Source organism: Pistacia vera, unplaced genomic scaffold (assembly GCF_008641045.1).
Source record: "Pistacia vera cultivar Batoury unplaced genomic scaffold, PisVer_v2 Contig204, whole genome shotgun sequence".
Taxonomy (NCBI): Eukaryota; Viridiplantae; Streptophyta; class Magnoliopsida; order Sapindales; family Anacardiaceae; genus Pistacia; species Pistacia vera.
In genome coordinates this window covers 1,328,438-1,354,429 of record NW_022196007.1, presented here as the reverse complement: position 1 = coordinate 1,354,429, position 25,992 = coordinate 1,328,438, and the positions used below count along the sequence as shown (strand labels likewise).

Here is a 25,992-nt window from a genome sequence, read left to right as displayed (position 1 = left end):
CGTTTCTTTTACTTGAAAACAGAAACAAGTAGCAATGACTGGTTGTGTTGTTTTCTATAAATAAACAAATAAATCAACTTTCTTTTGTTTTTCGTCTGTTCATGCTCGCTCACTTTCAGTTATTCCACTTAGTTACGTTGTTTATCTAAGCGGTTTTAAATTAGTGTCACTCCTTTATTTGTATACAATATTAAATATGCTCTTTCCTTCTCTCTGAAACGCCATCCCTTTTGTTCTCCTTTAGTCTCTCCCCTCTCACACGCCTTCTCTGTTGTTCCAAGTTTCATTTGTAAGTCTTGAATCAAAATTTTATCTTGTTTTTTTGTATTTCGGGTTTATGTCTTTGTGTTGTTACTGTAATTTTAGAATATGACTGCCCTTTAATTTAGTTCCTAATACTGTTTTTATCATTGCTTTTAAGTTCTGAAGATACTCATGAGTCATGATCCTTAAAAGGGTTTCTTTTTCTGGATAAAAATTGCGACTTTCACTCAACAACGGCTTGATTTTCTGGTTTCTGGGTTACTAGAAACTGGGTATTTTGTTGTTTGAGCTCTGCCAATATAATTCATGTTATACTACATGCTTTTGGAATAATATTTGACATTACTTTAGGGTTAAGCAGTCTATCAGAGTGTTTTCCCTTGTTTATAGTAGAAGTTGGGGATTGATTTCTGTTGGAATTTCTTTTAACTTTTTGCTCTTTGCTTTGCAGTGTTTGGGTTTCTGTGGAAGGTGATTGAATTATGGGGCAGCCATTGGGACAGTTAAAAGTTACAATTGTACAAGGGAAAAGATTGGTAATCCGGGATTTCAAGAGCAGTGATCCTTATGTTATAGTCAAGTTGGGAAATCAGGTAAACTTTTATTGCTTCAAAAGCCTTTGTTTTACAGAGTTTGTATTAGATCTTGTAAGACCAATGAATGATTTTTTTCCCTTAAGCATCTTTTGTATTTCATCTTGTAAGCCCAATGAATGTTTTTTTTTTTCTTTTTTCTTTTTTAAGCGTCTAAGTTCCAACTTGTGTCTTTTTCAACAGACAGCAAAGACCAAGGTTATCAATAGTTGCCTTAATCCAGTCTGGAATGAAGAGCTGAGTTTCAATCTCACAGAACCTGTTGGAGTTCTACACTTGGTATGGTTATAATGTTTGGATACTTGTATACTTTTTGCATCTTATTCATAGTAATTTTCCAATTTATAATTGTTCCAAGCTCATTCAGTTCTGGTCTGGCCTTTGTCATGCTGTGAATATGTTGAACAGCATGGGTTATTCATGATATCTGATTCCTGTTGCGCGTAGTGATAATTATGGTAAATGAAAACACGATGTGTAGTTCCTGAGGCATAGGTTATTGACCTAGCAGAAATAGCTAGGAGTTGCCAATGACATTGTTACTAAATGTAGATTTCTATGGCATCTGACAAAATTCCGCTTTTCACAGGAAGTATTTGATAAAGATCGATTCAAGGCAGATGACAAGATGGGACATGCTACCCTCAATCTCCAGCCAATAGTCTCTGCTGCTAGACTGCGGCATGTTGTACGTCTTTCTTCTGGGGAGACACCTTTGAGGAAGATTGTCGCAGATTCGGACAACTGCCTTGCCAGAGAGAGCTCAATCAGTTGTATAAATGGTGAAGTGGTACAGAATGCTTGGTTAAAGCTTTGCGATGTCGAGTCAGGGGAGATTGAACTAACACTGAAGTTAATTGATCCTCCTGTTGTGCCTTCAAGATAGTACAGAACTGGTGTAGCTTTAGTCTAGTCCTTACCTTTGTACTGTAACACCCTGAAGTTGGCTCAATGAATTTATGGCTGTAATTTAGCATTTAGTTAGTAACTAGTAAGTGTAATTTTTAGCTGGGTTTGCAAGATATTGTCTTTGTTTGATGAAATGGAATGGCATTTCTGTGGCTCTCTTAACTAGAATTTCATCTATACATTCTCTATTGGTACTTGCTTAGTAACTTTCTCTTGGCTATACAGCCATGTAAAAGTGGATATTGCGAATGTTAGGTTATGGATTTTCTAAGTTTCATGAGTTTACAAGTTCTATGTTGAAGTTACAATCATGTATTGTAGTAAAATGCCTTTTTCTTATTTAACTCGAGGATGATACTTGAGCCTTTGTTTTCATACAAACATTTAATTACAAGCACAATGGGATTAGAGGTGGAAAAAATGGGTTGGGTTAGGCAGGTCCCCGATTGAACCTGAGCTTGGCCCAGCCCGACGGCTTAAGGGCGGGTCAAGCTGAGTCAAGCTTAGGTATCCCTAGTCGAGCGGGCTGACGGGTTGATTGTTTTTTAAAAAAAAAAACCCATTGGGCTCGATAGGTTAGCCCTTTTGAAAAAGACAAAAACATTAAACATTAATTTTTTTTGGAGGGTTGGTCCGAGCTGGCCCTCACAAAAACCTGTTGGGCTAGGATTACCGGGTCAAGCTGGGGTGGCCCTTTTGAAAAAGAGGCGGGCCTAACTCGGCCCACACTTGCTGGTCGACCCAACCTGCAAATTGTCGAGGCTCGACGCGAGTCGGGCCACTTTTCCACCTCTAAATGGGACAAAAAAATGGATATATTTTGTTATCTTTCTTAATGTATGGTTAAATGAATTATCATCAATTATCTTCTGTAAGTAAAGTTTTGCTTACAAATTGATGCAATGGTTAAACCACTAATATAAGATTGAGGAGTAATGCTATATTTACACCACTCTTTTATACTATTTTTATTACATCATGATGTGACATATGTCACAATCACACAAATTCTATTATACTATTAAAAATTCAAAATAATTAAAAATTTGTGTGGTTGTGATATATGCTACATTATGATGTAATGAATATGATGTAAAAGAGTGATATAAACGTAGTATTACTCTAAGATTGAGTAATATTAGGTTTACAACATAATCTCACAACCTTCTTTTTCAACTTTCGATGTGGTAGTTTACAATTAGTTAGCTCGTAATTGGGTAGATAATACACATAATAAGCAGACGAGATAATTAACCAATTATGAGCTATCATATTGAAAATTATGAGAAAAAGCTGTGAAATTGGATTGTAGATTTAACATGACTTTATAAGATGATTAAAAGTGTCATGTGGAAGACAGAACCGGGTTCATCTCACGAACCGACACCGATTAAACTCGTGTTATATTTAAGGTTGTACTTTGAACACCGAACCTAAAGGGATGTGGGTGTTTGTGTTGGCGCGTAAATCGTAACTGTTGGTTTTCTTCATCTACACCGATGAGTTTGAGGTTCAAAGCAATCTCTGAGGCAACAAGTCCAAACCCAGATGAGAAAAATTCAAAGAGACAAAGGATTGATCTGGGAAATGGGAGCGAAGTTGTTTATATTCCAAGGTTTTTAACATTGGATGAGTCATGGAAACTCTTTGATTATCTGAACAAGGAGATTCCTTGGACCAGACCCACCATTCGTGTCTTTGGTCGCTCTTGCGTTCAGGTTAGAAATTTCATATCATAAATTTTATGTCTTTTCTTTTATTTGATTCATTTTATGTACAAATACAAGAATCTTAAATTCTTGACTTTGTCATAAATTTGAGTCATTTGACCCTTTGGCTCTCCAGTTACATCTTTAAATGGTCTGCAAGTTTTTGTTTTGTGGGTCAAGTGATGGAGGTTAGTACTTCTAGCATGGGAAGTTCTTTGTGTTTTTGCTATATAAGCAATGCATTTTAGAGTAGTCTAAGATGCAATTTTGAAATAAAGGTTTTGATGGAAAAAGCGATTGTGCAAAGTAAAAATTTTGAAAATACTAGGGGAAAATATGAGAATGTACCTCGATTGAAAGAGAGATGCTTTATAGGAACTCCTGTAATGGCTTATCATTAAGATCATTTGTTACCTTGCATATATTTAACCTTAATGAGGAACTAATGGTTATCTTATTTGAATGAGTTAAGGGGGTTATTTATGTCACAGCATGGTTGCTTTGATTAATTTGGTAAATGGTTTGTAAGTTACATTTACATAGGAATTAGCAGGTATGAGATCTTTCCTCTTTCCTGTTAGGTGTTTCTCCCAAATTAGTCTTAACATTATGAAAAGAGATTATGATGTTCTTGGTGATTGCATATATGGTATCGCATGTCAGTAAACCCCTGAACCAAACATTTACCAAAAGGGTGTGTATTGTTTCAAGAGAGCAATTAATTTGTATCTCAATCTTAATCACCTGAAGATGGAACAGACAGTCTTCAGATAATATTCCAATTACGTAAAAGCAATTGTTCTAATCTTTTATAAGTGATGAAAACATCATTATTCGCATCAATATTGAGGGTGAATGGTAGTGCTAAATTGCAGATTGATCATTGTTCGCAGACTGGAAAATATGAGTCCTTGGTACAGAATTTTTTTGGATTGGCTTGGTATGCAGATGCTGGATTGGATCTTAAAATGCATAATCTGCAGTTCACTCTTAGTTTTCTTTTTCTTTTTAATTTTTTCTTCTGCATTGCGTCAGTTGCTTGTTTATAATGTTATTCCTTACCAAATTGTGTTTTGTCATGGTATAATTGTCAATGCAGCCTAGAGACACATGTTATGTTGCAAGTGAAGGATTGCCAGATTTAGTTTACAGTGGATATCAGCCGCATGCCTATTCTTGGGACGATTTTCCTCCTCTCAAGGACATGTTAGAAGCAGTAAGAATGCTTATGATAGAACATTGTCATCATGAATCCCACTTATTAGAGTAACTGGCCTACTTCAATGGATCTAATAACTCTACTTCTTATTCTTGAAGGTCCACAAAGCGCTTCCTGGGAGTAGATTCAACAGCTTGCTTCTAAATAGATATAAAGGCAGAAATGATTATGTAGGTTGGCATGCTGATGATGAGAAGCTTTATGGATCCACTCCAGAAATTGCCTCAGTTTCCTTTGGCTGTGAGCGTGAATTCTTGTTGAAAAAGAAACCTAGTAAATCATCACAAGGTATGATCAAGCATCTTCTCATCTTCACATTATTTTGCTTTCTCTTTGTTATGTTTAGAAGTCTCAGGACCGCATAATTCATGGATTTAACTTGACTCTCCACAGTTGTAACTCTGCTTTTGTCAATCATCAATAGAAGCTTTGATTGATAATAATATATTGACAAGTTTCTATGGTTTGTGATTGCCAGAAAGAAAAGTTGATGATGAACCTGCAAGAAAACGATTAAAGAAAAGCAGCAACTCTGATCAACATTCATTCACACTGAAGCATGGATCATTGTTGGTAATGAGAGGGTACACACAACGGGATTGGATCCACTCGGTGCCTAAACGTCAAAAAGCAGAGGCTACTCGAGTTAATCTCACCTTCAGGCTGGTTCTCTGATGAATCCTGGTGTTAGTGTTAACATGGAATTGGTATAAGTTGTGTGGTCACACAGAAATACTGTTGCAGAAACTTATTTTTGTACTTGTAATTCAGAAGATTAGTAGTTGTAGTTACCTTCTTCTAGCAACTGTATCTTTGTCCTCCCAGTAAGCAGCAGAGGTTAATGACTTAATTCAGAGTTTTGTAGAATGTTAACTAATGTAGTAGATTCAATTATCAAATAGTTTTTTTTTTTTTTTTCTTTCTCATTGGGTATCCGGCCAGTATGTGCATATCTTAATTAATTTTTTGAGGTTTTAAAACTGTCAGTCGGATAAAACCGTAAAAATCTTAGTAGACAATGAGAGAACTCGATCGTAAAAGTCTTAGTAGACAGTGGAAGAACTTGAACTCAAGACTTCGTGTAACCTCTTTTAACTTTTTAACATGTGTTTTTGAAAGACTCTTTTGATTTCTCCATTCTGTTAACCCACTCACCAACTTCCATTTGATTCCTCAGGAAATTGATTAACTGTAAGTCTATAGCCCGCTTGATGCAACAAATGAATGTGCATTCCATCAATCAAGAGTCATCGTATCAACGTCACCAGGTCAATGCCATTGATCCATGTGCAACGAACTGTCACCATTGGATCCAAGACCCAGCAGTTATTGTGCATTAAAAAAAAAAGGTTGTTGAACCAATAAAACAGAAATGGTTCGTAACAATGCACACCTGGTTCAAGAACCAGATAGAAATTGTCCAACCCAACTCAACCCCATCTCATCAATACATGATGTCATGGATAAGTCTCTGTATTATTTTATTACAGCACTTTTTCCAATAAATGATAAGACATTGTACTCATTACACGAACGTAGTATAAGACGCGACAAGATCAAAATCAGTAACTAAAACAAGTGAAAACAGTTGGATAATTCAGACCCTTTATAAAACGTTGGGGCAATTTACAATTTCTGTTGAGAAGATCTCTACTATGGCTCCTCTAACATCTGAAGATTCTATTAAAGCTCGAGGTTAGTTATAGTTATTTCATTTCTTTCTCTGTAGCCCAGAAATCAATACAATTTTTTTTTTTTTTTAATTCTTAATTTGTTTCTGGTTCGGTTCAGATGTTTGTATTGTGGGAGTTGCACGTACGCCGATGGGTGGCTTTCTTGGCTCTCTCTCATCTTTATCCGCTACAAAGCTTGGTTCCGTTGTTATTGAGAGTAAAAAAAACCAGCTTTTTGACCCCTTATTGTTGAACCGATTGTAAATTTTAGTTTTTTTAATCATGTTTCAATGAATTTGTAGGTGCCCTGAAGAGGGCAAACGTGAATCCGAACCTTGTTCAAGAAGTGTTCTTTGGGAATGTTCTTAGCGCCAATTTAGGCCAGGCTCCCGCTAGACAGGCTGCTTTAGGTGCTGGGATTCCTAATTCAGTGATATGCACCACTATTAATAAAGTTTGTTCATCAGGGATGAAAGGTTGAATTTTTTGGATGAAAAAGTTTGGTCTTTATCATTATTACATGGTGGTTATATTTTTTTGTTATGTGATTGGTATGTGATCTCTGTTTCTTTTTTCAGCTGTTATGTTTGCAGCACAGAGTATTCAATTGGGTATCAATGATATTGTTGTAGCTGGCGGCACAGAAAGCATGTCTAATGCGCCTAAGTATTTAACAGAAGCAAGGTGAGGATGAGTCCTGCCTATGTGTTAATGATTAATTGATTTATATGGTTATTCTTTTCTTGTTGTGATTCTTTTTTTTTGGAAGATAGATTGGTTTTATGTGAACTGGATGAATTTGGGCTTACCTTGGTGATTAGATGGTGATTTAATTATAATTTGTAAAATTTGTTCAAGTGGTTTGTGTAACTGAAGGAGGGCTTAGTTGGGTCAACTATTAAACTTGGTATATTGTAAACTTGCTTCGTCGTTTGAATGAGTTGATGCACAATTTAATGGGGATTTGTCTGGTCATTGTCCCATTTATCTGTCTGGTTATGCTTGCAGTTTTTTGCTAATAAGATATTGCTGTTGATGAAGTAGTAGATTCAATGTTTCATAATGTGTAACCTACTATGCTGTTAATATTTTAAGTTATTTTGGAAACATTTCCATATTACATGTCTATTCTGTTTTGTCAACAGAAAGGGATCTCGACTGGGTCATGACATAATTGTTGATGGCATGATGAAAGATGGCCTGTGGGATGTGTATAATGACTTCGGAATGGGAGTATGTGCAGAAATATGTGCTGATCAGCACACAATAACAAGGGAAGAGCAGGTAATATTAGTGGAGATACATGCCGTTTAAGGTTTTCCGATGTCTTCCAACCTCTTAATATATGGTAATTAGCTTAGGAATGTGTCAAACAACCAGCATCAAATTGTTCAAATTGTTAGGAAATGCTGATTTCTGTTTTTATTTACTTGTCTTTTGCATTTGATATACTAGTCATTACTATCTGTATAGTTAATCCTTGGTGGCCTTGAATATTTTTCTTATAACTACGCTACTGTGTAATATTCCTCTCCTCCTTTGTCTATGCTTTCTTGCAGGATTCATACGCTATCAAAAGTTTTCAGTGTGGGATGGCTGCACAAAATTCTGGCCTCTTTGCCTGGGAAATAGCTCCGGTGCAATCTTTAGTTCTAGTCTAATTTATGAAAAAATTTATGGCCTTTGGTGTTGCTTCAATATCAGTTCATGAATTCGTATCTGCAGGTTGAAGTTTCTGGTGGAAGAGGGAAAGCATCCTCAATTGTTGATAAGGATGAAGGCTTAGAAAAGGTATAAACTAAATATATTGGATGATCATGGCGATTAGTTTTTATGAATTAGACTACCATTACTGCATTATAATGCGATGTTGGTTTTTCTAATCATCTTGTGTTTTAACTGAATTCCTAAAAATGTAGATGGAAGGATTAAATTCCATTTTTCACTCTTAAGTTTCTGCACAACCACCTCCTTTTCAAGAAATAAGCCATTGGACTTTACATGTAAATGATATTGGTCCTCTTAGTGCTAAGAAATTTACGGGAAGACAATCTGGGTACTAGCTTCATTGATTGTTGTGCATCAAGTAATTGAGGGGTGCATTATTGTCTTTGACCCCAAATGATTGTCAATGACCTCTTTGACCGCTTCCTTGCAATTGAAGATTCACTCTATTTTAACTTGCCATGTGATGCAGCATGGATAGGGATAAAACTGTAAATTCATTGATTCGAAGAATACTGAAATTAGAGGGTGTTAGGATCTTCATTGATTCCTCAAATATAGAAAATCAGCTAACTATTAAGTCTTGTTGATTCACACAAGAACGCCGAAAATAATAAAAAGAAGAACTCAAACCTTGGGCTTCTAAACAAACAATTTAATTGAATAAAAAACTATGCCTTAAAGGCTACAAAGCAACTCAATTAATAGGCATTAATATACCAAGTCTATAAGGGAACAAAAACACTTAAAACAAGAATTAATATCTAATTAGGACTACTAAACAAAATAGGAATAGAAAAACATAATTGGGAAAACCTAAAAATAAGAAAATAATAAAATCTCCTTTTCTAAAGAATCCTAATATAATATGGTCTGCATCACCATGCTTCTACATATCAATTTTCTACTTAAACATTGTCTTGAGTTTGAACAAGTGGTATGCTTGAAGTGCCATGGATAATTCTGATACCATTACCATAATACTAATGAAAGAGTATGATTTGCTGAAAATAGTATTTCCTTCTGTCATTTTATATTCTTATTACTAATTTAGCCTTTAACTGCAAATGGCATGACTCTGAAGTACTCTTTTCGTTACCCTTACTTTCTGGTGACTTGTTACTTGCTTGGTGCTGATCATTTGCCCCTTTTATTATGTGTACCTTGCAGTTTGATGCCTCAAAACTACTGAAGCTCAGGCCTAGTTTTAAGGATGGTGGTACTGTTACTGCTGGCAATGCTTCTATCATAAGGTACTCTCTCTCTCTCTCTCTCTCTCTCTCTCTCATGTGTATCTATGGAGAAAAAGCATATGTTGTTTGCTCTATTGAAATCTTTGGAGAGTCTTAACAGTTATATAGTGCTGTCAGTGGATTGATCTACATGTAACAAGCATGTGACTGAATTTGCACTCTGCTCCTGTCTTTTACATAAGAAACTGTTGGAACAAGATCTCCAGGCATATATTTGTTCACATGAATGCATTGTTATAATTGAACTGATAAACTGCACAGCTAGGCTTCTTTTTGAAGTATTATTAATCACTTGAAAAATAAAGGTATTAGCATGCCATCAAGAATCTGTGTTATATAATATGTCGTCATTGGTGCCAAGTGACATTGTTTATATGGGCTGATCTTTTATCTTTGGCAGTGATGGTGCAGCAGCACTAGTGCTAGTAAGTGGAGCAAAGGCTCTTGAGCTCAGGTTGCAAGTAATTGCTAAGATCAGAGGATATGCAGATGCAGCTCAAGTAGTTCATATAATATTTTGCTTGTATTCGCCTTGTTGTCATAATCTTTGTAGAACTTGATGCTAAAACAATATTCTCTTGGCAGGCTCCTGAATTATTTCCAACTGCCCCATCCCTTGCAATACCAAAAGCCATATCAAATGCGGGTCTGGAGGCTTCTCAGATTGATTATTATGAAATAAATGAAGCTTTTTCTGTAAGAATTTATACTTCTACCTTTTGATACTTCCAGTATCCAAATAATCTTACTACTAATGTGTGCTCTAACCTCTTCTTGCAGGTTGTAGCTCTTGCCAATCAAAAACTTCTTGGTCTTAGTCCTGTGAGTCTTCCTGCTAATCCTGTTCTTTTATAATTTCATCTAGTTTGAATGACGTTATTAGTTGCTTTCCTGCTGATTCATTGATTTTCATTTTGCCCGTTGATTCTCTGAAGAATGACCAACTTTCCTCATCAATGATTCGTGTCTGTTTTATGAATACAGGAAAAAGTTAATGCTCACGGTGGAGCTGTATCTTTGGGACATCCATTAGGGTGTAGTGGAGCTCGTATCTTGGTTACACTATTAGGGGTAATTCATTGGTAGCTTATTTCTTGTCATGCTGCCAAAAATAATTTTTTTCTCTTGCTCTTCACTATACATTCCCAAATAATGTATAGCTGCAAAGCAATTCTTGTGTTATCTCCAATGATTTTTCATCTCAGTCAACTTGTTATGATGTTTCAGGTACTGAGACATAAAAATGGGAAATATGGAGTTGGTGGCATCTGCAATGGTGGTGGAGGAGCATCTGCCCTTGTTCTTGAGCTCATGTAACCCTTTCACAAGTGATTTCAACCTCTTTACTTGTGGATTATTAGCGAGTTTCAGTTAGTGATTAAATTACTTTGCTTTGCAGGCCAGCCGCGAGGATGGGACGTTCCTCCTTGTGAATTGATTTATTATAAGTTTATTCAATTATTTGTTTCTTTGATGCTCAACTTGAATAATATAGGTAAGTGGATCAAATCTTACCAAGATATATAGATAGCTCTTGAGTTTGTTCACCATAATACTGTTACCTTTTATGTATAATTTCAATATTTCATTGTAAAAACTGATGATTTATAACATGGAAAGTGATTTGGAGGTATAGCATTTTCAGTCACTGTTAGTCCTTGCTTAATTAGTAATTAATGAAACCTTGAGCCAAGCTGTTATATCTTTTCAGAAGGTGGTTATACGAAGTATTTTACACCTTCCCTATATGGATTAGGAAATTCCATATGTACACCTTCAGCTGGTTTTATTTGCATGAAAATTTTATAAAACAGTAACATGGTTTTATTTGCTCTGAAACAATAAGCATCTGGATCTGCATCTAAGCTAGTACCTAATATGCAGCTATTGTACATACCAATAGCGCGATTAGAATTGACCGGTATGTTACAGAGGTAGGCATCCTTAGTCCTTGATAAACGGGTAGGTTCATCAATACCAACACCCAATTCAGAAGTATCTGCAAGGCAAACTGGTCTAGAGCCTTGTTGTGCACTGCCAGCAATTCCCTCTTTACTCCCCCAACGAAACTAAACAGGTTGAGCAATGCAAGTGTTGCTCAAATCTCTGAGATATGTCCTCTTCAGCCACCTTGGCTGTGATGACAAAGGCAGACTTTGTAAAACCCAGTAGCCTCAGTATGTTGTCAGCAAAACCGAAGAAGAAGATGTTCTGAACATCCTTTGTTCATTCCACCAACCTTTGAGTGTTCCTCTAGTCCATATAAATTCTACTGGGCTGTATGCACAGTTGGCAAAGTTGGAAATGCAAATGCCACAATCCACGGGCTGGAAATCTGCTGGTGTAAGAAACAAATGTCTTAGAAGAATCTGATTTTATTCATACCTTGGGAAACAAGGAGATTCCTCTGAGCAGGCAAAGCGATGGCACAGAAACGTAGTAGAGAGTGGCCAAGCTATTCGCAGGCCGCAGCAAGTAGGTACAGTATGCAAGTTGAAGTTTGAGTGTGATTTTTTTATGTCCATGTGTAAAGGGGGCAGTAGCTTGAAACTTGAAAGGAAGATCTGAAAATCACCTTCAGACCATCTCTTATGTTGCAGTAATGGTTGAAGAAGTGTTGTGGAAAATTTGTTTTGACTTTTGAGATACTAACAAAAACCCAAACAAACGGAACTGAATCAAAATGTATGCAGTTGATTTGGATAAACTTTTAAGACCTCAATCAAATCTAATTATTTTGTCATCTGAGAATATTTGTTAACATATTAAATACTACATTCCTTCTCACCTTTATCACAATTCAATTATTTAAGATGATCTAGTTAAGAGAAATAATAGGAACAACTGTTGTGTGTTGCACTTCTATCAATTTGCTTCCTGAAAATGTTGAAACAATTAAGAATCCCTCAGACCCAAAACATGCAAAATTCCAACATCAAGCAGCTGCATAAGCAAATCAAGTAATCAACCATTACATTTTTGACATGGAAGCATATAACTCTTATTCTAGAAAGAGAAACAAAGTTTCAGCACTAATTTCAACCGCAGATGAAATTTTATGCCCTTCCCTCAGTCTTTTTCTCCCACCATTCCATAAACTTCACCTGTGCAGCCATGGTGTCCAACCTGTAAAGTTGAAACCACTGGTTGGCGACTTCATGTCCAAATGTCCAACCAAAAACAGCTCCAGCTGCTAAGGACAACCCAGTGCCTGCTAAATAGAATAGGGGTGAGATACTTAACACAAACTACCTTTATCAAAACCAATAACAGCACTTGTGCAATCCTAAACATTATTTATTATTGTTTAAAAACATAGTAATGACGAATCATAATAAAAATACTATCAAAGACAAGACATCTAATCAAGTAAGACCATTAAGTTGGTCTTAAAACATTTTTTACAAATCCAGATTTGCAGCTGACACTATATATCAATGACCAGGAGTTGCAATGGATTGGTCCAAACAAATTGTCTTGGTAATGTTCATCATGTTCTTATGAACAGAACTTTGACCATGCACCGACTCAACATGTAGAGTGGAATGAAAAATCTCTCAAAACAAAGCCCGTCGTATCAAAATAAGTTAATTCCGGGACACTACATTCCATAAGCCTCGCTTTCACAGGTGCAAGAGAGAGACAGAAGCAACAGTAGCACTCCAATTATAACCTATTAAGTGAGCAAAGGTTCATTTCTCCAGCATATCTCCTATTGAAGGCTCCATGATAGATAAGAGTATCATATTGTGCAGAAATGATACTTTAACATTAAAGAAGGCCTGAACAGGCCTAGAACACATGAGAAATGTGAGGAAACATAGAAAAGCTTTCTCAAGGTGCAAAAGGAGAAAAAGAAAGATCCAGCGGAAAGCTACAAGATATGACATTCTTGTTCTGTACAATCCTTATCAATAATATGTGATATACTAATTATGAAAATTTAACATTGTGTACTCTTTACGATTGAAAATTCAGTAGGGAAAATGCAGATAGATACAACTAAAAGTAAAACTAGTAAATCTTTATGGTGTAATTAAGTCCACTTCTTTCTATAGAGTAACAGGATATAAATAATCCCTTGCAAATTAGGAGGCATACTTAAGTATGAAAAGTTTCAACAGCAACCATAGAGAAGAGGCAATACGTTACCATGTAAACTCCTGGAATATTTCCATGCAGTACCCGCAGTCGATGCTGCTCCAATAACACTTCCAGTAATAGCAAAGTTCACTGCTTCCCTAGCAGTCTTCAGCTGAAAAAGGAAAGGACATGAGAATTCATAGCCAAAAAGGAAACAGGATGCAGTAAAATACTAAATAGAACCATCAAAAACTGAAGATATATTATATTAACTGATATCAGCCTTCTACTGAGACATTTCAAACACAGAACTTCACTGGTACTTCCCTTTACATGCCGCAAAGCTAATAACACAATTTACAAGCTCAAAAAGTGAGATAACTAATTGGGTAAAGTAGACTCTTTTCGTATCTTAAGGAGGAAACATAACCCCATTCCTTCAATCAGCTACGCAATTTGAAGCATTTTCAACTTTGGAAGCATTGATATGTAAAACTGGACTCTTGCTTTTCCAGTTCTTCTATCTAAGTCGTATATTGGCATTTCACCAAAGACAAATCCAATCAAATTGTCTGGTATCTTTTCAAAAGAATAAAACAAAAAGAAAATCCAATTTAGTAACAACAAAGGAAAAAAAATTTAGCTACTGTTGAGTACTCCTATTTAGTTCACATTCATTTACCCTCCAAAACACATTTGACTCTTTCAAACAAAACCCCCTTAAATTCACAACTAGAAGTTAACATCATACAAAAAAATTACGAATCGGTAATAAATAAAATCAATGACAGTTATTCATAAACTCAATTCATTAAAACTACTCATCACAAACTAAAATCAAATCCAAAAATAACAATTTTTTCTCTCCACAAAGCTTAACATACAACCACAGTTTAAGATTAAAATTAAATCTAACTTAAACTATTTTATAAAAAGGCAGTTAAAAAAAAAAAAAAAAAAAAAAAGCCAAACAGAAAAAGAAATGAGAGCGAAGAAGAAGATTACAGTGGGGCCATGAACGGGATCGGAGGTGATGAATTCGTCGACATCAGACGAGGACCAAGAAGGAAGTGGTTTATCACGCTTGATGAATCTAGAATAATTTTGAAGAAAGGAAAACCTTTCACCCCAGAATGATTGCTCTCTTGATTCTCCCATTTTTCAAAAACTTCTATCTGCTTCTTTAGACCTTCTCTCAATCGAAACACTGCTCCAGCGCACTAATTAGTGTCGGCGTCTGACGAGGCGTGAAAACGACGGTTCGGGTTGGTTCGGCGAGGCGTGCTTGGCAGATTGAGATGAGATCGGCTGAGTAAATGGATTTTGAGAAAAAAAATTCTTTTTTATTTGGGTTAAATAAAAAAAAAAAAAAGGTGACGTGGAACGTGATGGCGTGGCAGATGGCGCCATCTCCTTCACCATCCTGTATTCCTCGGCTACAATTTCCACAATATTAGGTTCACCCTGCATAATTTTTTCTGCCAATTCTATCTGTGGCTCAATTGTTTCAACAGCCTCACCACCTGTGGTTGAAGAGAACATCTGGAACCTGTTTATTCTTCCCATTATCATGCCTTTACTACATTTAAAAAAAATCTGCATACCTGGGATTGTAGGTTCTACCCATTTGCAGCCCTCCAACACCAACTTGTACTACTTCCTCCATTGTTGAAGCTCAAAAATGAAGCTTAAAAAACCGACTCTTGAAATGGATTTGGAGAGCAAGTCAAGGGACAAGGGTGAAGGGACAGTCTTGAAGATTAAAAATGAATGGTCTTTACGGGTGGGAGAAAAAGGTGGGCTGTGTCAGTCTAGGGTTCTTCCTCTTTTGCCTCAAAAGAGAGAGAAGAGAGAAGTAATGGAAGTCTGGAAGTGGCGTGTAGCTTGATCATGGGAACTGGATGGTCTAATTGTTTTCCAAAATAGCATGGAAAGGGAAACCATGTGTCAGCTTTTGACAGTTTTCCAATGCTACTTTAGGAAGCTTGTAGCCTTGTATTAAAGCCTTTCTCGTATATTAGGATCACAATTTTGGCATAAACTATGAACATTTTTCAGTCTAGAATAATAGACAGTAGTAATATTAATATAGTTATATTTATTCTTACAAAATAAGCATCTGCTGTAGATAGCAATCAAGAGATTATATATGACAACAATGAATTATTAATTTGCCTTTGCAAATGCAACAAACAGTTCTCAAACTTTGCTGTGCATCTGGAGGTAGCACTTTGGTACTTAACATGCAGCTATTGTGCAGACCAATAGAGCGATGAGAGTTGACTGGAATGTTACTGAACTAGGCATCCTTCCATTGTCATTTCGGAAGAAGAGTCCTTGGTATAATGGTAGGTTAATCAATACCACAACCCCACTTAGAAGCATCTGCACGACAAATTGATCTAATATTTTACAGCGGCCATCTAACATTTCCCTTTTTAGTCCCCCAAGAAAACTAAACAGGTTGAGCAAAGCAATTGTTGCTAAAATGGTGAACATTGGTGAGGAGGCACCAAACTCCATTGTCTCTTGCTCAAATCTCTCAGATATGTCCTCTTCAGCCACCTTTGCTGTGATCTCAAAGGAAGACTTTGTAAAACCCAGTAGCCTCAGTATGTTTTCAGCGAAGCCGAAGAAGTATGAAGTTGTTCTTTTGAACATCCACATTCTTTTATCATTCCACCAACCTTTGACTGTGCCTCCAACCCATATAAATTCTCCTAAGCTGTATGCACGGTTGGCCAACATCGCGTATGCAAATGCCATAACCCATGGACTCGAAATCTGATGGTTTAAGATGAAACATAACTTAAGATTGTATCCAAACATTGTTTTTGAAAAATAATGATGATCTGTTAAAAGCATCCATACCTTAGGAAACAAGGAGATGCCTCTAAGGAGACGAAGGGATGGCACAAAAACATAGTAGAGAGTAGGCAAGCTATATGGAGCCCACATCAAGTAGAGGCAGTATGCAAGCTGAAGTTTGAGTGGGATCTTTCCACGTCCATACAAGAAAGGACAGTAGCTTGAAAGGAAGATCTGAAAATCACCTTCAGCCCATCTCTTATGTTGCACGAGTGACTGACCAAGTGTTGTGGGAGCAAGTCCTAAGAAAGCCTTCCTTTCAGGAGTATGATAGATGGATCTCCATCCTCTACATTGTATAGCTAATCCAGTCATTATATCTTCCACTGGAATGTCGTACATCAAACCCATCTGCCAAACAATACAACAAATTTTAAAAACTCATCCCAAGAGATTATAGTTTTACTCTTATCTATATTTATACATGAACAATTAATCGTGCATGTGTGAGCGAGAATGAGGGAGAGAGATAAACCTCCTTTCCCCATAGAGTATTCTCCTCATAGCTACAACTTGCAAGTACTTTACATGATTCTTCTAGTACAACTGCACTTTCTTCAACTTCTCTATCATTATTATTCACCGTTTTGATCCAGTCTGTCGTCTTACAATCCTGGCCATATTTCTTCCCACAGAGAGTCTCTCTCCTGTGAAAGCACCCAGTACCAATGTAGCAAGGCCCTCCATTGGAATCAATTCCGGGAAGCTCCAACTGATAGGGAAGGTAACAGCAACTCTTTCAGATAGAACGAGAGTATAAATTTTCATCAAAATTTCCTCCGGCACCCAAAAATGTAAAATGTTTAAAGATGGTATAAGATTATAAAGAGTTCAGAAGTCTACCTCCATTATTACCATCAGGGAACTACCGTAAAGGTCATTCTTTTTGGGGTTACTGAAGTTCTGTGGAAACTGTACATAAGCAACATTATGGCTCTGCTTTTCATCCATAAAAAAGCAAAGGGCATCTCTCACAGCAGCAGAGTTATTTGAGTACATGTCGCAGTCCACATTCAGAATAATCGAGCCATTGCTTATCCCCGATGACACCCTTATCTATTCATATGAAACTAAGCTATCAGACAGGAATTTTTTGAACATAAACCAGCAGAGTTTAGTGTAAGTTCTTCAAAAATGTCCAAGCATGCCAAGTATATTAATGTATTAGGAGCTTACGAGTGCGTTCATGGCTCCAGCTTTAAAGTGGTGGGGAAATTGAGGTCTCTTCTCTCGTGCCAAGTACACCAGCGTAGGCAAGCGTTGTCCTTCTATATCAACAGCCTTTGGATCTCTCCCATCAATTAGTATCTATATTCATCAATCAATACACAACATTAATTATAAAATGTTTTCATGTGAAACCGAAACAAAATTAAATTGTAACAATTAGTACTTGTAGAATGGTTTGGTGATCGCGACGGCTTAGAACAAAGTCCCACTCACGAAATCCCTTGTGTTCTTTACGTGTGTCTTCTGAGAGTCGGCCTAGCTTTGTAGCAGTTTCAATCCGTTCGTTCATATCTTCATATAATTTCTGTAATAGAGATATTGATATGGTTTGAAATATTAATCAAACTAATACGTATCACAATTAAACTTGAGTCAACATCAAACTTGCGTATTACAAACACTTAGGTTACTAATATATATGGAGCTGATTTGTTTACAAGTCAAGGGAGTAGATGGGTTGTAAATTTACAACAAGTTTCTAGTTTTTTATGTGGAAGAATTTGGATTTTTACATTTAACTCTGTTACACTAAAGCCAAAAACTAATAGATGTTGCATGTCATTGTCGAGTTCCACTTATGTCTTGTGCATAAGAATGACATTAAATGATTACCTTTATAGACTGCCACTGTTTCGCCATGATTGGATCATCAATTGGTTCAACTGCTGACTGAAAATAAGCCTCAGGTGACCTGGGTTCTGCGTTTAATTTCTTGCAAAATGGTATCCATTCCTTTGCAAAACGAGACGCCTCTAACATGGCATAAAACGTTAAATCTGAACCGCCATCATCCGATAAATAAACACTCAGCTTCTCCGGTGGATAATCATAAGCCATGACTGATAGCACTGTGTTGATCACCATAGTGGGAGGCTCTATTACGGGATCTGCCGTGCACACAAATACGTCTATTCCTGGCAAATATTTCTCGTACCTATTAATGAGAATAAGAAGATTATTGTTTTGTTGGCAAAATAATTTCAGCTAGAGATTGAGAAGGAGAGATTGCCTAAGAGAAAGTCTGTCTTTGAAAGGGTAACGATAGATGGGGTTCCATCTATTAACAAGAGTGACAAACCAATACCAACTGAACCATAACTCAGCAAGAAACATTCCACTCCAAGCCCATCTTTCAATTGCTGGTCCTTCCAAGCTGCTGGGAAAGTAACTCGCTCTGTAAACAAAGATCATGCAGATAGCCACAAAGACTGAAGCTGCATATAATCGGAACAAAATACGTCCCTTGGCTGGCTTTGTTTCAAAGAGAGGAACATAATCTTTGCTCTCCATCTCCTCTGAAATATCCCTCAACTTCACTTCTCTAGACAAAGGAGTTGAGGAAAAGATATTGTCGATACTGTAAGTAATTGTTGTGTGCATAAGGAAAATTAAAGGAGAAATTCGATTTTAAATATCATTATCACTCTTCATGAGGTGGTAATGCTTTGTAATTAAGGTCAAACTCTAGGTTTAATCTTGTTCATGCAAGAAGACAATTAATATAAAAACAAGTGAGTAGTGATGCAGAACGGTGATGGCAAAGGCACGGACTGGGGACTTGGTCCACATGTATGAGGGGTTGAGTAATGATGCACACATTAGAAAGCCGAATCAGTTTTGCCTCTTAGAAAACGACTGTTAAAATTAAGCCAATAGGGCCAGAAAATAATTGAATGATGATGGAGAAGGCGCGTACTGGAGACTTGGTTTATATGCATGCGGGATTGATTAAAACATTCCAGGCGGCATTTAATACACAGTAGTTCATTTTTTAGTTTCTTCTTGTTATAGTGCATATAGAATAATAAGATGGTTAATAACATTTGTAAGTAAATATAATTTTATTGTATAACTTGATAAGATTAGGAAAATTATCTACAACGAAAATAACTCTGAACAGGCTGAATGGGACAGTGATGTGATGGCCAACAGGGACAAATCCCATTTAGAGCATGCATCTTGATGGCAGTTCTACAACCAATAATAGTTGCCGTGCTCCAATAAAACACTGAACTTTATTTAAGGGAAGGCCTGTCACCTTATCTTTATATTATATAATATAATTAATGAAGAACGAATGATATTTCTATCCTTTATAAGATTTTTCTAATTTTGATTGATAGACATTTTAAATTTCTACCCATGTATATATTCATTTTATTAACCATTTTCAATACTTTATATATATTACATAAATTTGGTATATTGCAGATTTTTCTCAAATATAGGAAGCTTAAGAAAGGCTGTTCAGTAGGCTGTTATTGACTGTCAAATTCCCGCAAACCATGCAGTACGTATTTCTCCCCAAACATAAGCAACATTTATCAAGAAACCTTTTCTTTAGTTTTACCTGTTTCTTGTCTTTGGAACCCACTAAACGTAGAAGAAAGCAATCTAGAGTGCTTTGTTTTTGGTTCTTTCAACATCATTTCCTGCTGTATGAACAAATTTTGATTGCTCTGTTGATAGATTTTGATTATCCTCTTCATGCATTTTTTTAATTTTTTCATATCTCATTTGGCAGAAGTGAGTGTGGGGATTTACGATTTTCGTGCATGGCAATTTGGTTGTCTATGATTTATATTTTTTATGTGAATGGAACTTAATGATTTTGATTTTTCAGGTGAGCAGAAATAAAATGGTGAATGTACGTGCTAGCGAATGGCAAAAGGCTGCAGGTTCTCCCAAGGTAGAGGTGGGAGAGACACATATCAGGGCACCATTTCAATCTGTCAAAGTTGCTGTTAGTTTATTTGCTGAAGTTTTAAGGAAGGGTAAGAAGCCCGTCAGGAAGACCAAACAACTTTTACCGACTTACTTATTGGATAAATAATGAGAACTGTACTGCAAGTCTGTAACATTTAGTTTAGCTTGACAGTTATTGAGTTAGACCTTAGAAGTCAGATTAGTTACTTGAGCTTGAGCTAAGTATTGATTATAGTTAGCCAACTGTATACTGATAGTTAGTTACTATGGTTAATTAGCTACTGCAGTTGGTAAACAGTTGAATTATTATTTTAGTTAAAAGGTCTTTGACTATTGTCTAAACTTAAGATTGATAATGAAGCAATACACGCACGAGCTGTGCTTTCGTCCCAAAATACTCTATCCTCTTTATCTGCTAACATGGTATCAGAGCGTGACTCAAAATTTCCGCTTCTTGATCTTCTTCTTTGATGAATTAGAGCCTTGCGCTTCTCATCAAACAAATTGAGACCATTTTCCCCAAAAGTTTCTTCTCAATTCAGCTCAAAATCATCAATCTAGAGTAGATAATTAACAATGGCGAATATTGGCAGACAACCAGTTGCAACTGCAATTGATTGTAATTCACCACTCTATATTCATCCATCTGATACGTCTAATTCTATATTAGTCTCAAAACAGTTTATTGGTAATGAAAACTACGGCATTTGGAGTCGAGTGATGACAATTTCTTTGCGAGTGAAGAACCAGTTTGGGTTCGTTGAGGGAACTTGTGACAAAACTACTTTTAATTTTAGTCTAAGTATGCAATGGGAGAGGTGTAATTGTATAGGCCAAAATCCGCCAGGCCCAAACATGTATTTTCCATTACTTAGACCCAAGGTTGTGACCCAATTGTGATTGGGCCAGCATTAGAATTCATGGAATGGACCAAAATGTGTGGCCCAAACCAACCTGTCTCCAGAATGGGCATCATCGTTGGCCCATCCAAGGCCAGGCCTTCCAAACCAAGGTAAGTAGAACTCTTCCTATTTGTGTTCTATCCCAATTCGCCCAAAGATTTCATAGGTGAATTAGGATTGTTAGCGTTAATAAGGTAAGTGAAACAAGATCTTTCCTATTCACTCAGCTTTTACCATTATGGATTGAAAGTCCTACTAGGATACATAGATCTTGCAACTATTATATAAGAAGGGGTCATTCCTTTGTTTAGGCATTCGGCCTTACACCTCTAAATTCCGTAGTTCTTACTCATGAGAATTATATATCGCCACTGTAATTCTAATCTTCGACTAAACTTCTGGTAAACTGTCATTTTCCCTATCCTAACAAAAAAAACCTTTAGTACCCTTATTAACTTAAGAGTCGAAGTGCCTACGGCAAACACCATCCCGGTGTTTCTTGTTTGCTTCACATCGGTTTCTTTGTGTGTGCAGGTGTAGCGTATTGTCATTGGCCTCAACTTTACAGGATTCATCTTTCTTTTCACAACTGTAGATTTTAGTTTCTACAAATTTTATTTTATTTTTTTTAATGGAAATTTCAAATTGGTAATTGAATCCAGTATCAGATTGCAGCTTGGGCTTGTTTTCTGTTTGCTGGCCCCTTTTTTGGTTTAGGCTCCCTAGAGGCTAGATTTTGGATGTTCTTATGGTTGTTGTTCCCTTGTGTTTAAGGATTGTCTTTTCTTGTAGTCTTTGTCCCTTGAGCATGCCCAAGGTTCTTGGCTCTTAAGGGAAGCCTTCTTTTTAGGTGGTAATTACGGGGTTTACCAACAGAAAAAAAAAAAAAGTATGCTTCTAAGGGAGATTTCATGCAAATCTTATAAAAACAGTAGTAATATAGTTATATTGGTTCTTACAAAATAAGCATCTGCTGTAGATAGCAATCAAGAGATTATGACAACATTAAATTATTAATTTTCCTTTGCAAATGCAACAAACAGTTTCCCACACTCTCAAATTTTGTTGTGCATCTGGAGGTAGCACTTTGGTACTTAATATGCAGCTATTGTGCAGACCAATAGAGAGATGAGAGTAGACTGGAATGTTACTGAAGTAGGCATCCTTCCATTGTCATTTCGGAAGAAGAGTCCTTGGTATAATGGTAGGTTAATCAATACCACTATCCCACTTAGAAGCATCTGCACGGCAAATTGATCTAATATTTTACAGTGGCCATCTAACATTTCCCTCTTTAGTCCCCCCAGAAAACTAAACAGGTTGAGCAAAGCAATTGTTGCTAAAATGGTAAACATTGGTGAAGAAGCACCAAACTCCATTGTCTCTTGCTCAAATCTCTCAGATATGTCCTCTTCAGCCACCTTTGCTGTAATCTCAAAGGAAGACTTTGTAAAACCCAGTAGCCTCAGTATGTTATCAGCGAAACCGAAGAAGTATGAAGTTGTTCTTTTGAACATCCACATTCTTTGATCATTCCACCAACCTTTGACTGTGCCTCCAACCCATATAAATTCTCCTAAGCTGTATGCACGGTTGGCCAACATCGCGTATGCAAATGCCATAACCCATGGACTCGAAATCTGATGGTTTAAATGAAACATAACTTAAGATTGTATCCAAAAATTAGTTTTTGAAAGATAATGATGATCTGTTAAAAGTATCCATACCTTAGGAAACAAGGAGATGCCTTTAAGGAGGCAAAGGGATGGCACGAAAGCATAGTAGAGAGTAGGCAAGCTATATGGAGCCCACATCAAGCAGAGGCAGTATGCAAGTTGAAGTTTGAGTGAGATCTTTCCACGTCCATACAAGAAAGGGCAGTAGCTTGAAAGGAAGATCTGAAAATCACCTTCAGACCATCTCTTATGTTGCACTAGTGACTGACCAAGTGTTGTGGGAGTAAGTCCTAAGAAAGCCTTCCTTTCAGGATTATGATAGATGGATCTCCATCCTCTACATTGTATAGCTAATCCAGTCATTATATCTTCCCCTGCACAGTTGTTCATCAAACCCATCTGCCAAATCATACAATAAATTTTCAGAACTCATCCCAAGAGATGTGTCACATCGAACGAAAAAACTAGGAAAAGAATTCAGGGATTTATAGTTTTACTCTTGTCTATATTTATGCATGTACAATTAATCGTGCTTGTGTGAGTGAGAAAGAGGGAAAGAGATAAACCTCCTTTCCCCATAGAGTATTCTCCTCATAACTACAACTTGCAAGTACTTTACATGATTCTTCTAGTACAACTGCACTTTCTTCAACTTCTCTATCATTATTATTCACCGTTTTGATCCAGTCTGTCGTCTTACAATCCTGGCTATATTTCTTCCCACAGAGAGTCTCTCTCCTGTGAAAGCACCCAGTACCAATGTAGAAAGGCCCTCCATTGGAATCAATTCCGGGAAGGTCTACCTGATAGGGAAGGTAACAATAACTCTTTCAGATAGAACGAAAATATAAATTTTCATCAAAATTTCCTCCGGCACTCAAAAATGTTAAAATAGTTGAAGATAGTATAAGATTAGCAAGAGTTCAGAAGTCTACCTCCATTATTACCATATGGGAACTACCGTAAAGGTCATTCTTAGTGGGGTTACTGAAGTTCTGTGGAAACTGTACATAAGCAACATTATGGCTCTGTTTTTCATCCATAAAAAAGCAAACGGCATCTCTCACGGCAGCAGAGTTATTTGAGTACATGTCGCAATCCACATTAAGAATAATCGAACCATTGCTTATCCCCGATGACACCCTTATCTATTCATATCAAACTAAGCTATCAGACAGGAATTTTTTGAACATAAACCAGCAGAGTTTAGTGTAAGTTCTTAAAAAATGTCCAAGCATGCAAAGTATATCAATGTATTAGGAGCTTACGAGTGCGTTCATGGCTCCAGCTTTAAAGTGGTGGGGAAATTGAGGTCTCTTCTCGCGTGCCAAGTACACCAGCGTAGGCAAGCGTTGTCCTTCTATATCAACAGCCTTTGGATCTCGCCCATCAATTAGTATCTATATTCATCAATCAATACACAACATTAATTATTAAATGTTTTCATTTGAAACGGAAACAAAATTAAATTGTAACAATTAGTACTTGTAGAATGGTTTGGTGATCGCGACGGCTTAGAACAAAGTCCCACTCACGAAATCCCTTGTGTTCTTTACGTGTGTCTTCTGAGAGTCGGCCTAGCTTTGTAGCAGTTTCAATCCGTTCGTTCATATCTTCATATAATTTCTGTAATAGAGATTTTGATATGATTTGAAATATTAATCAAACTAATACGGATCACAATTAAACTTGAGTCAACATCAAACTTGCGTATTACAAACACTTAAGTTACTAATATATATGGAGCTGATTTGTTTACAAGTTAAGGGAGTAGATGGGTTGTCCATTTACAAAAAGTTTCTGGTTTTTTATGTGGAAGAATTTGGATCTGCATAGTTAACTCGTTACACTAAAGGCAAAAACTAATAGATGTTGCATGTCATTGTCGAGTTCCACTTATGTCTTGTGCATGAGAATGACATTGGATGATTACCTTTACTGATTGCCACTGTTTCGCCATGATTGGATCATCAATTGGTTCAACTGCTGACTGAAAATAAGCCTCAGGTGACCTGGGTTCTGGGTTTAATTTCTTGCAAAATGGTATCCATTCCTTTGCAAAACGAGACGCCTCTAACATGGCATAAAACGTTAAATCTGAACCGCCATCATCCGATAAATAAACACTCAGCTTCTCGGGTGGATAATCATAAGCCATGACTGATAGCACTGTGTTGATCACCATAGTGGGAGGCTCTATTACAGGATCTGCCGTGCACACAAATACGTCTATTCCTGGAAAATATTTCTCGTACCTATTAATGAGAATAAGAAGATTATTGTTTTGTTGGTAAAATAATTTCAGCTAGAGATTGAGAAAGAGAGATTTCCTGAGAGAGAGTCTGTCTTTGAAAGGGTAACGATAGATGGGGTTCCATCTATTAACAAGAGTGACAAACCAATACCAACTGAAACATAACTCAGCAAGAAACATTCCACTCCAAGCCCATCTTGCAACTGCTGGTCCTTCCAAGCTGCTGGGAAAGTAACTCACCCTGTAAACAAAGATCATGCAGATAGCCACAAAGATTGAAGCTGCATATAATCGGAATAAAATACGTCCCTTGGCTGGCTTTGTTTCAAAGAGAGGAACATAATCTTTGCTCTCCATCTCGTCTGAAATATCCTTCAACTTCACTTCTCTAGACAAAGGAGTTGAAAGGCAGTTGAGGAAAAGATATCGTCGATACTGTAAGTAATTGTTGCGTGCATATGAAAATATAAAGTAGAAATTCGATTTTAAATATCATTATCACTCTCCATGAGGTGGTAATGCTTTGTAATTAAGGTCAAACTCCACTGTGTTAGTTTGAATATTAGGTTTAATCTTGTTCATACAAGAAGACAATTAATATAAAAACAAGTGAGTAGTGATGCAGAATGATGATGGAAAAGGCACGGAGTGGGGACTTGGTTCACATGCATGCGGGGTTGAGTAATGATGCACACATTAGAGAGTCTAATCAGTTTTGCCTCTTAGTAAAAGACTGTTAAAATTAAGCCAATAGGGCCAGAAAATAATTGAATGATGATGGAGAAGGCGCGTACTGGAGACTTGGTTTATACGCATGCGGGATTGATTAAAACATTCCAGGCCGCATTTAATACACAGTAATTCATTTCTTACTTTCTTCTTGTTCTAGTGCATATAAAACTTAATAAGATTAGGAAAATTATCTACC

General features: G+C 36.7%; 6 protein-coding genes across 8 annotated transcripts; 3 read left to right on the top strand and 3 right to left on the bottom strand.

Moving 5' to 3' along the window:
- The first annotated feature begins 92 nt into the window (after positions 1 to 92).
- On the top strand, positions 93 to 1,743 carry LOC116128848 (protein C2-DOMAIN ABA-RELATED 11). The gene is made up of 4 exons (XM_031414615.1): positions 93 to 289; positions 716 to 857; positions 1,041 to 1,136; positions 1,447 to 1,743. Exons 2-4 carry the CDS (start codon positions 747 to 749, stop codon positions 1,741 to 1,743), a joined length of 504 nt encoding a protein of 167 aa, XP_031270475.1. The 5' UTR covers positions 93 to 289; positions 716 to 746.
- A 1,398-nt stretch (positions 1,744 to 3,141) lies between these two features.
- LOC116128841 (DNA oxidative demethylase ALKBH2) lies at positions 3,142 to 5,583 on the top strand. Its single transcript, XM_031414607.1, has 4 exons — positions 3,142 to 3,484; positions 4,575 to 4,691; positions 4,793 to 4,982; positions 5,173 to 5,583. The coding sequence occupies exons 1-4, from the start codon at positions 3,266 to 3,268 to the stop codon at positions 5,367 to 5,369; spliced, it is 723 nt and encodes a 240-aa protein (XP_031270467.1). The 5' UTR covers positions 3,142 to 3,265; the 3' UTR covers positions 5,370 to 5,583.
- Positions 5,584 to 6,219: 636 nt separating this feature from the next.
- On the top strand, positions 6,220 to 10,999 carry LOC116128798 (probable acetyl-CoA acetyltransferase, cytosolic 2). The gene is made up of 14 exons (XM_031414553.1): positions 6,220 to 6,389; positions 6,486 to 6,584; positions 6,670 to 6,843; positions 6,946 to 7,051; positions 7,513 to 7,651; positions 7,927 to 8,004; positions 8,093 to 8,158; positions 9,263 to 9,345; positions 9,746 to 9,845; positions 9,931 to 10,041; positions 10,126 to 10,167; positions 10,330 to 10,416; positions 10,573 to 10,658; positions 10,745 to 10,999. Exons 1-14 carry the CDS (start codon positions 6,350 to 6,352, stop codon positions 10,776 to 10,778), a joined length of 1,245 nt encoding a protein of 414 aa, XP_031270413.1. The 5' UTR covers positions 6,220 to 6,349; the 3' UTR covers positions 10,779 to 10,999.
- A 1,183-nt stretch (positions 11,000 to 12,182) lies between these two features.
- LOC116128789 (succinate dehydrogenase subunit 6, mitochondrial-like) lies at positions 12,183 to 14,744 on the bottom strand. Its single transcript, XM_031414547.1, has 3 exons — positions 14,434 to 14,744; positions 13,498 to 13,600; positions 12,183 to 12,556 (listed from the first exon to the last, which is right to left on the bottom strand). Exons 1-3 carry the CDS (start codon positions 14,584 to 14,586, stop codon positions 12,402 to 12,404), a joined length of 411 nt encoding a protein of 136 aa, XP_031270407.1. The 5' UTR covers positions 14,587 to 14,744; the 3' UTR covers positions 12,183 to 12,401.
- A 112-nt stretch (positions 14,745 to 14,856) lies between these two features.
- LOC116128788 (cellulose synthase-like protein E1) lies at positions 14,857 to 18,967 on the bottom strand. 3 transcript variants are annotated; one of them, XR_004127808.1, is made up of 9 exons: positions 18,536 to 18,966; positions 18,139 to 18,460; positions 17,690 to 17,830; positions 17,473 to 17,604; positions 17,140 to 17,352; positions 16,772 to 17,032; positions 16,300 to 16,647; positions 15,033 to 16,212; positions 14,857 to 14,951 (listed from the first exon to the last, which is right to left on the bottom strand). XR_004127808.1 is itself a non-coding variant. In XM_031414546.1 (8 exons), exons 1-8 carry the CDS (start codon positions 18,904 to 18,906, stop codon positions 15,667 to 15,669), a joined length of 2,259 nt encoding a protein of 752 aa, XP_031270406.1. In that variant the 5' UTR covers positions 18,907 to 18,967; the 3' UTR covers positions 15,532 to 15,666. The 3 variants fall into 3 exon arrangements, 2 of the variants coding, with proteins under 2 accessions (XP_031270406.1, XP_031270405.1); XM_031414546.1 differs by lacking the exon at positions 14,857 to 14,951 and having other exon boundaries at positions 15,532 to 16,212; positions 18,611 to 18,967; XM_031414545.1 differs by lacking the exon at positions 14,857 to 14,951 and having other exon boundaries at positions 15,534 to 16,212; positions 16,772 to 17,008; positions 18,536 to 18,963.
- Positions 18,968 to 22,032: 3,065 nt separating this feature from the next.
- Positions 22,033 to 25,421, bottom strand: LOC116128827 (cellulose synthase-like protein E1). Its single transcript, XM_031414589.1, is given in 7 exon segments — positions 22,033 to 22,774; positions 22,862 to 23,209; positions 23,377 to 23,613; positions 23,746 to 23,958; positions 24,079 to 24,210; positions 24,296 to 24,436; positions 24,744 to 25,421. Coding segments are annotated over 7 exon segments (2,295 nt in total). The 3' UTR covers positions 22,033 to 22,228.
- Between the last annotated feature and the right edge of the window lie 571 nt (positions 25,422 to 25,992).